Below are 12,500 nucleotides of genomic sequence, written 5' to 3' on the forward strand. Positions count from 1 at the left end.
TTTGTTGTTTATTTGTTTAATTTGGGAAGATGATTTAAAGTGTTTTTATAAAAAAACAAATTGATCTAAGCTAGTATTAACCCGATACTAAAAACCGAAATAAATCAAAAACTAAAGTTCCTTAAAATAATTTGATTTCAATCTCACTCATTCCTAAGCTGAAATCGAACCAAACCGTTTGACAACCCTACCCGAGACAAAGATCCCGACCGTAGGAATCAAGCCGCGCGTGGCCTTAATATTTCCGTGTTGTTTTACCGTTGTACGATAGTAAAGTCACACATGCGTGGGTGCGCACGCCGCCCACGGCGGCATAGTTGAACGAAGCAGCGTGGCGGCCATGTGCATCTTCTCAGTCTGACGAGTTCAACCCAAACAGTGTGTGCCAAAAATTCTCCTTTCTTCCTCTTTGAATTTTATAGGTTTCCCAGAGCTTCAACGGTCCTTTGATCTTTTCACTCTTTTTCAATCCAAACCCTCCCACGATATCTTTATATCTGCTACTTTCCATCTGTGCTGATCTTTCAGGCTTTTGTTTTTGACCTTTTTAATCGCTTATCTCATCAATTATCACTGGAAAGATCCCTCCATTTCATTTAAAAATTCGATTTTCAAGTTTTGATTACCACCCCCGTTCCAAGTTTCATCTAGCTTCTCCTCTTCGTATCGTGTTTAATAGGATGAGACTGAGATTCTCCGATTTCGTTTTTCTGGTGATCCTGTTTTCTTACATTCAGTTCGGAATTTCTGATCGGGTCTCTGGATCTAAGCCTGAGGCTTATGTTACTCTTCTCTATGGAGATGAGTTCCTACTCGGTGTTCGAGTTCTCGGCAAATCGATTCGGGACACTGGCTCCACCAAGGACATGGTCGTTCTCGTCTCTGATGGCGTTTCGGATTATGCCAAAAAGCTCCTTGAGGTATTTTCTTCTTCTTCTTCTTCTTCTTTTTTTTCTGGGTTGCAAAACTGAAAAGTAAGGCTATTAATTCCGAGCTACACCTCCAATTTCCCTTCTTTTTTTTTTTTTCATCTGTTTCGTATAGTCTTAAATTTTTATGACTGTGACTTAATGGGACTATAATTTCCAGTTTATTAGTATCTCTTAATCTGGATTATCCTGTAGGCGGATGGTTGGATTGTGCAGACTATAAGTTTGTTAGCTAACCCCAATCAAGTACGGCCGACGAGGTTTTGGGGCGTTTATACCAAACTGAAGATATTTAACTTGACAAACTATAAAAAAGGTAGTTGATCTTGCTTAATTATTTGTTTGTTGTAGTTGAACTTCTTGATTTCTCTTGTTATTATTTTTTCCAAAAAAGAGTATGGAACAGTGATTTTGGTGAAACCTGTTAGCTTGCTAGTTTACGGTATAAATTGTTATATTGGAAAAATGTTGTCTTTTCCAGTTGTGTATCTTGATGCGGATACTATTGTGGTCAAGAGTATTGAGGATCTCTTTAAATGTAGTAAGTTCTGTGCAAACTTGAAGCACTCTGAACGGTTAAATTCTGGAGTCATGGTAGTGGAGCCATCAGAAACAGTTTTTAATGATATGATGAACCAAGTGAACACCCTGCCTTCTTATACTGGAGGTACAGCTCTTCCTTTGAACATCCTTATTCAATTATTTTGCATCTCTTATCCATCAATGTTATTTCACTTACCTTTGTGGTCTTCCTGGAGGTGAGTTCTATTTATTGATTAGTTTTTCTATATGTGTTAGGTATGATTGCAAAATACCCTGCCAAGGTTTAGAGTAACATTATGTTTCTTTTGATACTGTCTTTTATGAACCCCTTCTTGGTCCATCATTGAGATACTACAGGAAACTAAAAGTTTTGACCAAAGATGGCTGTCTATTTGTTTTAATTCTTTTATTTCACCGTTACAGCATTGATTTCTCTTTGTAAATCTTGTGTAGTGACATTTTGTTTATGAAGCAGATAAGTCATCTAAAGGGCTTATTTTATTGGAACTAAGCCTTGGTTGGGTTATGAAGGTGTTGGGCCTTTGATCCCATGGGTTTTCTTTGTACTAAACCACTTTAATGGGCCTAAAAAATGGGTAGAAAGTATTAAAACGGGATTTACTTCGTTAGTTTAGTTAGAGTACTGTTTTGAGTCAGTTTCTTTCATATTTTAGTTTCATAGTCAGTGTATGTTACCTTATCAGTTAAGGATTGGGTCAGGCCTTTCCTTTTTAGTGTTTGAGTCTGTTTTTGAGTTATATAAGCTTGTAAGGGGCTACAGCCTTGTACACGAATTTTATTATTGATTAATGAGATTGAGGGGGGGGGACATAGCTTTGTGCTTTGCTTTGTGAGAGAGTATGGTGAGATGCCATTGGTGAGAGATTCCCCTGTCTTCTTCTTCCCTTATTCGATTTCTTGTTTTTTTCTATATTAATATTCTGAAATTTCCTGCAAATCTGAGAACCGATTGAAGTATTTACTGTTGCTGGACCTGAAGTTTGCGATCCTATTGTGGAGTGTTTATCACTTGTGACTAGTCTACATTAGTTAAGGGGCTTTATTCTTTGTAATATTTCAGGGAAATTGTAAAGAATGAAATCTGGTTGAGTTTGGATGGACTTCTGGAGTAGGATTGATTATCTCTAATAATTTTGTGAGATATTGTCTTTTATCTTCTGGGTTACTAATTTGTTCTGCTAAATCTAAAAGTTCTTGTGGCTTAGTTAGAATATTTAGACCGTTGCATTAGCATGGACCATTTCTGGAACATAATTTACTTTGTTCAGGCTCAGACTCGCTTTGAGATGAGGAAGGAGATGAAGAGGGATGGAATCTCATCTTCTCCTATTTGCAGAACTTTGAATCAAAAGAGATATTTCAAGACAGTCAGGTCTCTAATAGTAAAAGATCGTATAATTGATTCTTCAGATCTTCAGAAACCTCTAAGTTATTGATTTTTTGTTACATTTAACATTGACTTTGAACATGACCTAGCCTACCACATTTGAAACGAATTGTTATCGTCTACGGTTCCCTGACCGGTGCGGTTCCCTAGTTCCTCTCACAAGAGGGGGGTGGGACCCACCCGGGGCATTGACCGAACACTCTGCCTGGGTGGGGTCCACCCTCCTCTTGTGAGAGGCACTAGGGAATCACACTGGTCAGGGAACCGCATAGGAAAAAAATTCCATTTGAAACAGACAGTTTGCTTTGTATATTTTCCCTTTTTTTGGTCTGTAAGGCTTTTTTTCGTTTCCTTTATAGGCACTTCAACTAGCGGTTTGTTATTGCATTTATTTGGATGATACCTTTTGTAAGGCCTAAAATATTGGTTCAATTTTGTATACTTTTTTACTGGAGGAAAAGCAAATTGTTCACAAAATCCACCTAATTCTTTGTGACTAATTTTTTGTTCATTTTTTAGTTGGTTCTTTAGCCTAAAGGTCATTACATAATCCTAAGGCTTCCATATTGATGACATCGATTAAACTTCCATGAGTTAATTCATCATAATTAATGTTGTTATTAGAGAAGTATTGTCACAGTTTGATTTTAACTCTTTCAAAGAATAGGTTTGGAAGACTGTTGATAAATTTTTCTATCCAAAAAGGTTTGTTGACTATTAGACCTAAGCATGAGTTTGGATAATAATACATCTTTGTACTGTCTAAAATCTTGTAATTTTGGACATTTTATATTTGTTAATAATTTTGATGATCCATCTTTGAAATGATATGAATCTCCTACAAAATGTTGTGTGACTGTATAAACTAGGGTGTTGATAGCATCGAGGGTCAGTTTTAATTGGGTTATTATTTACGCCTCTTTTGACTGCTGCATATATGTAAACTTTTTGTTCAGTGGACAAGTAATTGTCCCACCATCCTTTGAGTTGTCCAGTAAAAACAAGAATCTTAACAATGTTAAAGTCTGATTGATTTCTTGTTTTTTAAGTTGTTGAGGCTATAATCATTTCATTGAGAAGATTAAGATTTTGGTATTCAGACATGGCATCTATATTCCATTCATAAATGGCATCTGGGTCATAGCTGGCTTGTGTATATTGGTTTTCTTTTTCAATTTGTAAGTCTGGGGGAATTGGTTGAGGATAAAAATTTCTTAATCTTGGTATGGATTTGAGTTTAGAGTAATTTAATTTGTTTATTTCTAATTCCTTAAAATTTTATTTTTTTTTAAATTTCCTCTATTTCTTTTGTTTGTTTTGACTAAGTTTAAATGGCTCCTGATGTATTTGGATCAGATGTGTTTATTTTTTGAAGATCTAACTTCTAAGACTTTTAATTTTTTTGGTGATCTCTGTGGTGAGATTATCATGTTTTGAAAATTCTTTAAACATACCATTAGATGGTTCAAAAAGTTTTAATTATGTGATGAGCAAAGTGAACACCTCCCACCTTCTTATACTGGAGGTACAGCTCTTCCTTTGAACATCCTTGTTCAATTATTTGGTATCTCTTATCCATCGAATATGTTGTTTCACTGACTTTGTGGTCTTCCCGGAGGTGAGTTCTATTTATTGATTAGTTTTCCTATATGTGTTAGGAATGATTGCTGAATACCCTGCCAAGGTGTAGAGTAACATTATGTTTCTTCCCTCCCCCCTTTCTCTGCCCTCTCCTCTTGTTTGAGGTCCTAGGCTTTTGTGTATTCGTGTATTTTCTTTTCTTTCCCCTTTGGGGGCTCTTGTAGTCCTCTTTCTCTTTGGTAATGAATTCTTTATTCACCCAAAAAAACATTAAGTTTCTTACGATACTGTTTTTTATGAAATTGGTCCGCTAATGAGATACTACAGGAAACTTAGTTTTTTTTTTAATTATTAATGAATTCAGCTGTTCATTTCATTACCAATACATTATGAAATGAATGATACAGTTTCACAGATGAATATGGTATCTAAGTCAGAGGCTTAAGAATCTCATTGATTTGATTTTCGGGAAAGCTGAGGTATTTTTGTCATTTCCACGAAAACTGGAGGTATTTTGGTCATTTTACCTCAGGTCAGTGGATACTCACTCACTCACCTACTTATTATCTATCCAATAGCTTTTTCTATCTACTGAAGTCAAAAGGAGCCAGTTTTCACAGTTTGGTGCAAGTGCACTTAGAATTTAGAACTAATATGAGATCAGGAAAGGGGTGGACATTGTACAATCTAAAACTGTACAAGTTGTGACAAAGTCGAAAGTTGGTCCAATACATATAATTAGCATGCAAAGGGTCTTTACTTGATTATTTTTGTCTTCTTCCGATTTTTGAATTGAATTAACCTCTCTGTTCATAAGCTTCCTGTTAAGATATGTACCACGATAGGGGGAGTGTCCCTATTGTCGTTTCCTTTATTACTTTAAGATCTTTGGTTGTTAGTAGGAGTTAGGAGTTAGTAGTTAGTTGACCTAGTTCATAGTTGCTTTCCTATCTTAAGTTAGTTTCCTATTCAGACTATGCTTGTAAGTTATTCAGATCATAAATAAAGGTGAATAGACCACAGTAGATCTCAAGTTGACTCTATCGTGGCTTAATAATTACACCTCCATCGTCTCTCTTTCTCTCAGCTTTATTATTCTTCACCGGTCCTGATTATCAAGGTTTAGATTCGTTACACTTCCAATTTAACATTGGAATTCTTGACTTATGTGGTAAAAGCTGTATTTGTATTTATTTGTAGAATGTAAAATAATGTAACTACTACAATTTTTTCTTTTAGTAGTAGTGTGTGTTACTTGTCTTTCATAAGGATTTCTCATTATTCCAGCATATTCATCAATGTCAATGCATATCCACAATGTCTCTTAAAATTGACTTATTGATATTTATACAATTATACTGCAGTTACCTATGTACTCTGGTGACTGAGTATTACTTGGAGAAGATTGGAGGAATTTAATCATTCACTATTGTATATCCACTGTTGACTTGTTATAAGGTTAGGAAGTATGAGCTGCAACAAAAAAGACCTGTTACATCTGAACTAGAAGATTCATTCAATTATAACTCTAGGATACTGATTCAACCTTAGACATAGACACTGATTTCACTTGGTCGAAGATGAACTTTGACGCTCATTGTAGTTGAGGTGGCAGCTCAAAATCAATTGATGTGCCTTCTTCATTTCACCCTCTTCCCATATGGCAGACTGTAGCCCAATGACCTTTCGTGATGTTGCTAGAGTGCTTTTCTCCACCTCCTTTTAGTTACAAAATTTAACAAGACTCAAGCGGGCAAATTGTAGGCCAATGACCGTACTTGATGTTGCTAAAAAATAGAGTGCTTTTCTGTACCATATAAATCAGAAAATATATTTTAAACTTTGTCTTTCTTAAGGATTTCCCACTATTCTAGCATATCATTGACTTATTGATATTGATACTGCAGTTATCTATGCACACTGGTGACTGAGTATTTAGTGGAAAGATTAGAGGCATTTAATCATTCACTATTGTATGTCCACTGTTGACGTGTTATAAGGTTAGGAAGAATGAGTTGCAACAAAAAGTTATGTTTACTTTCACTAGGATGTCACATCTTAACTAGAAGATCCATTCAACTATAACTCTAGGATACTGATTCAACCTTACACATAGATACGATATTCAGAGGACACTGATTTCACTCGGTCGAAGATGAACATTGACACTCATGGTAGTGGAGGTGGCAGCTCAAAATCAATTGATATGTGCCTTCTTCATTTCACCCTCTTTCCATATGTCAAACTGTAGCCCAATGAGCTTACGTGCTATTGCCAAAATAGATTGTTTTTCTCCACCTTTTAGTTACAAAATTTAAGAGGACTCAAGCGGGCAAATTGTAGCTCAATGACCTTACATGATGTTGCAAAAATAGTGTGTTTTTCTGTACCATAATCGGAAAATGTATATTAACCTATCTGATTTTTACTGAGTTTATTTTTTTGTCATATGCAGATATGCTTTCTTTTGCTAAGTCAACTTTATTTCCTGATAACAGGAGATCAGGGTTTTCTGAATTCATACTTCCCTGGATTTGCAAATGCACATGTTTTCGAGCCAAACTTATCATCCGATGTGATGAATTCTAGGCCAGTTGAAATGGAGCGACTTTCTACCTTGTATAATGCAGATGTTGGCCTGTATATGCTGGCCAATAAGGTAACTGATACCTGTGTTTTGTTATGGATATAGTATTTTTTATGCTCAATGGGTGAGCTTTGGCACAACTGTTAAGTTGTGCTATTGCAACCTGATGGTTGCGGTTTCAAAATTTGGAAACAGCCTCTCCTGCAAAGCAGAGGGCTAGGCTGTGTACATTTGCCCCTCCCAGACCCTGCAGTAGCGGGAACCTCGTGCACTGGGACACTCTTTTTTAGTATATTTTAGTATTTTTCATGTTCCTTCTGATATGCTAGATTTTCAAACAGACTCTGCAGGATCAATTTATAATGACAATATTAGAATCCTCATATTCCCATAGAGTTCTATCAAACAGAGGCACAGAGCAGTAGTATAATCGTGGAGAAGACAGTGGATGATATCCATTTATGTGAATATCTAATAAACTTGTAGCTTTGTCAGGGGTTGGAGATTTGATCTTGTTCATTCAAAGGCACAATAAAACATAGTCCAAGTCAAGCAACTGCCTCTAAAAAGAAGGCAGGGTGAGAACATGTAAAGATTTTTTTTTCTTCTTCAATGTGCAGCCAAAAACGTTTTTAAAAGAAGGAAAATTCCAGGAGTACAAAGCAGAAAACAGGAATAAGAAACAGGAAAACAGAAACACCCAGGAAGCTCCTAAGGGGAGGAAGAATAGAAAACCCACTCAGCTTCTCTGATCAATTTTTTTTTTTTTTTTTGGGGGGGGTGGTGGGGAATACCCAGTGCATATGGCTCTCGCCACTGCGGGGTCTGGGGAGGGTCATAATGTACACAGGCTACCCCTGCTTTCATAGAGATGCTGTTTCCAGACTCGAACCCGTGACCACTTGGTCACAGTGAAGCAACCTTACCATTGCACTTGGATATTCCCTAAGCTATAAGAATCCCTCCTTGCTTTTAATTTTGCAAGCTCCTCTGCTATTTGGGTAGAACCCAACTAAATGCGATGTTCATTAATTCATCCAATTATTGCTCAAGCTCATCTGATTAAGAGAAGCACGCAACACTGTCCTTTCATTTTAGCCTGTACCATCTCTCACACTTAATGAGTCTCCCTCTAGGTCAAGTGTTTGAGCAATCAAGCTTCAATCAAGGTCTAGCCCCATCATAGTAGCTCTTAGCTCTGCCTTTGTGGAGTCTGTAATGCCTATTGGGGGCATGATGACCTCAGAGTTATGATTTTTTATGATTCCACCCAATCCATGCTTGGCCCAGATGAACGGCCATCAAATTTAAGCTTGAATCTGCCCATGTAAGTTTAAGTAGGATACTGGATAGCAATGATTTCCGTTAACAGGGATTGAAGCCAGGTTTATCTATAGTTAGAAGTTCTAGAAGATTATATTGACCTTTTATTTATCTTGTGGTTTTTTAGAAATATTTTGTGTTCAAGGAGGACCCTTTTATAGCTATTAGATAGAGATTGTTAGTACTTTGAGATTCATGTTTCTTCTTCCTCATTAACCATACATGTACTTTAGTGAGGATTTAATTCTTTAACTAGTTGGGGATGCACATATGAGGGACTTATGATACGAACCTCGGGAGAACTCAACCCTAAAAACCGTCTTGTAAGGTGAGGGAACCCAAGGCCATATCAACCCCCACCATGTACCTTACAGAACTGATGTGGGATCAGCCCCCCAAACGGCTGATATGGGATCGTAATAGACCACCACGCTTCCAAACCGACGTCCATGGTGACCTACTCCGGATCAGGTAGCACTTTCTAAGCGGCTCCACTTTGCTCTAGGGTCTTTGAGTGGCAGCAGGTTGCCCTTTTCTAACATCTTCACTTTGGCCACTAGGTTGCTCCTTTTTGTGCGAGGGTAGGGACCGAGGATCAGTTACTTTAATACCACTAATATGAACCTCAGGAGAACTCGCCTTCAAAAGCCAGCTTGTAAGGTGAGGGAACCCAAGGCCATATCAACCTCCATCAAGTCCCTTGTGGAATCGATGTGGGATCAGCCACGCATATGGCTGATATGGGATTGTAACAACTTATATGGCAGCTGCACAAAATTGAATGAATTTTTTGGTGATGCTGTTGATAAACCCTGACATCTACTGATATTGGATGATGGAACTTACATTTGAATGAGATACAATTCACTCAATCTTTATCATTTGAAAACACCCTAACTGTTCTGTTAGAATATAAATGATTACAGCATAAGTAGAGTGAGCATTGACTTGGCATTTGATTTCCATCATGCCAGCCATTATTCATAATATCAATTTTCTTTTCCTCTGTATTTTTTAATGGATTTTCTTTTCTCTCTATTTTATAAGCAGTGGATGGTAGATGAAAAAGAACTCCGGGTTGTTCACTACACGCTTGGACCCCTTAAACCATGGGACTGGTGGACAGCATGGCTCTTAAAACCTGTTGACCTTTGGCAGGTGACTGCATCAAAATTCCATTTTTATTGTAAATGCACTTTACAGTTTCTTTAAATCCATGCATGCTTCGGGAGGGCTGGTTTATTGGTTTGTAACTGCAGACCTGCAGTGTCTGTGGTGCTGACTTAGCTTATTTATGCCTTATGGCATATGATGGATTGGGGGGAACTTAACTGTATGACATATGGATGGGGCATGTGGAGGAAATTGAACTGAGGAACCAATGCACCTGTAACTAAATGGTTAGCTTTGCTGATGCTGCAGAATGTTCGGGAACAGCTTGAGGAATCTCTTCCAGGAACAGGAGGGGGCAGAAACCCGAAGGACAGTATTTTAGTCAAATTTCTTTTTCTTCTTCCCCTATTTGCTCTGGTTTTCTTTTACTATCGGTCTTTTCTTCAGGTTAGTTCCTTCAGGACTGAAGCTCTTTCTTAAGAGTCTCATCAAGCAATGATTGGGCTCATGAAGTCACTAAAAACTTTTCCGTTCTGATGCAGCTACAGAAGGATTTTTTTGGTGTACCATGTAGAAGCTCACTCTGTGATCGACTTAGACAACTTTACTACAAATATAGAGCTGGTGGTGGACTTTCATATTCAACTGTTGGTGTTTCTTCATCATCAATCATTGAGTCCAATCAAAAGGTCACTTTTCCTTCTCAGTTCTAATCTGTAGCTTCTCTTTTTTTTTTTAAAGAAAGAATATATGCATGGATGTTTCATGCATTCAAAAAACATGCTTAGAAGTCAAATTGACTGGTTTCTCATTCATCTTTTTGTTACCTCGAAGCACACTTGCTCAGTTCTCTACCTTTTAGGTTTATATGCTGTAGGATGTTGCAGAAATGTGTTATGATCATGGAATATTGGATAGTTCCTTTTGGCCTGGAATTTGTCTGTTGCATTTTATTCCTGCTCGTTTTTATATTGAGCATATAGTGCCTGATGTACTGTCTCCTTTTACCTGTATGACAGTTAAAAATTTCATCTGCTCTGTGTTGTTAAAACTCTCTGTTTGTGATGTTTACCAGTTCTCTAATGGAATACAATCCAAGGTACCTGCTTATCTAGTTGGAGTCTCTGTTTTTATCTGCTTCATTTCTGCTGTGGTGTCCCTTGCACTTGCGCTTGTAGTTGTCCCTCGGCAAGTGATGCCATGGACAGGTTTGCTGCTGCTGTATGAGTGGACATTCACTATCTTCTTTATATTGTTTGGAAGTTATCTCCATTTGATTTATCTATGGGGGAAGATGACGGCAGCTCAAGCAGGATCTTATCCTGCTCACCATGAGTCTTCTGACTATGATTATGGAAAAGGTTTGTTATTTTTATATATGCACATACATTTGAATGGATACACTCCCACAAAGGTAGTGGCGAACATTCTTTAATGTACTGATGATACTCATTTGTGATGCAGGTCATCAACGGCGGGCGTCCACTTGTGATGTTGCAACGTGGTATTATGGGTTAGGGATGGCATTACTAGCTGTAGCTGCACCTTCACTCCCATGTCTTCTTGGGATAACTGCACTGTTTGTGAGGTAATTTTCCAATTTCTTTAGTTCTGCTGTTAAAGCATTTTCTCATTTCAAATATTTGAATTCCTGAAGATGCAAATTCTACTAGTGCTTCATTTTTTGAATGTCATGTATAGCTCGATATGTAAGCATGTTCTTTTTGATATTTAGCTCCTATACCATCAAATCAATGGAGCGGCCCTCTTGAGTTGCTCTTTGCTTCAAAATAACCTGGTGCTGGTCGGACTGCATTTTGGGGTCATTAAAACCCCCGAAAACCCATGACTACCCTTCCCCCCCAAAAAAAAAGTTGGATCAGGCAGTTTCACATTGGCCACAGTAGGAAATACTTATTATTTAAAGAATAGGGAGGTTACATCAGAATGTTATCTTTTTTGGTCAATCATGGATATGTCTATATTTTCTAGTGAATATGGACGTGTTTTCGTTTTAATTCTTGAAAGCTTTTTAGCTCCCAAGATAAGAAATGACAAAAGTAGGCTGCCGTTCAAATTAGGAAAGGAGTGGAATCACATGACTTCTGTTGTGAACAAGGGTCTGGCACACTTGGTAGTTTGTGGTGCGTAAAAGCCCATTGCTACCAGGAGGTCTTGGGTTCAAGCCTCCTGGTTCACACCTTCCTTTCCCTTAGAATAGAATAGAGTATGACCTATCAAAAAAAAAAATGGCTTCTGTCAACTCAGATCCTCTGTATACCTACTTCCCTTTGCCCACCTATTGATGCATTAAAGATGGGGAGAACCGGAGAATCAGTGACTCCATTTTCAGATTTTATTAAGATTTTAGTATTTCATTATTATTTGATATCTTTATGTACATTTAGTGCCTCAGTAATACTGCATTTACAGCAGGGAGAATCAGTAAGGTTCTTAGTTGAACTTCTGTAGTACTGCACATGATCTTATGTTTTTCAGTGGCAAGCCAAATAGATCTATGAATGTCCAAAGTCCTTTTTCTATAAATAATCGTGCTCACAAAGAATTTAGTTATAACATGGTGACTTCTACAGGTTAGGATTGATGGTTGTAGGAGGTCTAGTCTTGGCTTCTTTCATGACATATGCTTCAGAGCGCCTGGCAATCAAAGCATTCTTAAGAGGCCTTGATGATAGAGACCTGCCACGTACAAGAAGCTCATGCTTCTGCTGACCCAGACTTTTGAATTAACCTTGTAAACTATTAGCAGAATTCAGCAAGAAACCACCTCCCTCCCCCTAAAAAAAAAGAGTGAAGTATGAGCAGCAAGCTGCTCCAAATTTGTAAGTTGTTTCACCGATTTTTTTGTTTTGTAAAATATTTCTGGGCATTTTGATGTACTGATCTTTCAACAGGATTAGTGTCAATAATCATTTATCTGTAAATCCAGATCAAACATTTTGTCAATATTTATGTGTAGCATTCAAAATTCGATAGTATATCTATTTGCTATACT

The 12,500-nt window shown here is 37.5% G+C and overlaps 1 protein-coding gene across 2 annotated transcripts; it reads left to right on the forward strand.

Moving 5' to 3' along the window:
* The first annotated feature begins 641 nt into the window (after positions 1–641).
* Positions 642–12,296, forward strand: LOC122659279 (inositol phosphorylceramide glucuronosyltransferase 1-like). 2 transcript variants are annotated; one of them, XM_043854411.1, is made up of 10 exons: positions 642–920; positions 1,125–1,245; positions 1,411–1,596; positions 6,960–7,120; positions 9,422–9,529; positions 9,794–9,931; positions 10,027–10,173; positions 10,560–10,845; positions 10,949–11,072; positions 12,079–12,296. In XM_043854411.1, exons 1-10 carry the CDS (start codon positions 681–683, stop codon positions 12,215–12,217), a joined length of 1,650 nt encoding a protein of 549 aa, XP_043710346.1. In that variant the 5' UTR covers positions 642–680; the 3' UTR covers positions 12,218–12,296. The 2 variants fall into 2 exon arrangements, with proteins under 2 accessions (XP_043710346.1, XP_043710350.1); XM_043854415.1 differs by having other exon boundaries at positions 1,146–1,245.
* The last annotated feature ends 204 nt before the right edge of the window (positions 12,297–12,500 follow it).

The sequence above is a fragment of the Telopea speciosissima genome, chromosome 1, assembly GCF_018873765.1.
Source record: "Telopea speciosissima isolate NSW1024214 ecotype Mountain lineage chromosome 1, Tspe_v1, whole genome shotgun sequence".
In the NCBI taxonomy this organism is placed as follows: domain Eukaryota; kingdom Viridiplantae; phylum Streptophyta; class Magnoliopsida; order Proteales; family Proteaceae; genus Telopea; species Telopea speciosissima.

Excerpts from the sequence above, each read along its gene's own strand:
- LOC122659279 (XM_043854411.1), top strand. The coding sequence starts at position 681 with ATGAGACTGAGATTCTCCGATTTCGTTTTTCTGGTGATCCTGTTTTCT. Across the intron at positions 10,174-10,559 it reads TCATTGAGTCCAATCAAAAG|TTCTCTAATGGAATACAATC; the intron begins GTCACTTTTCCT and ends GATGTTTACCAG. Across the intron at positions 10,846-10,948 it reads TGACTATGATTATGGAAAAG|GTCATCAACGGCGGGCGTCC; the intron begins GTTTGTTATTTT and ends TTTGTGATGCAG.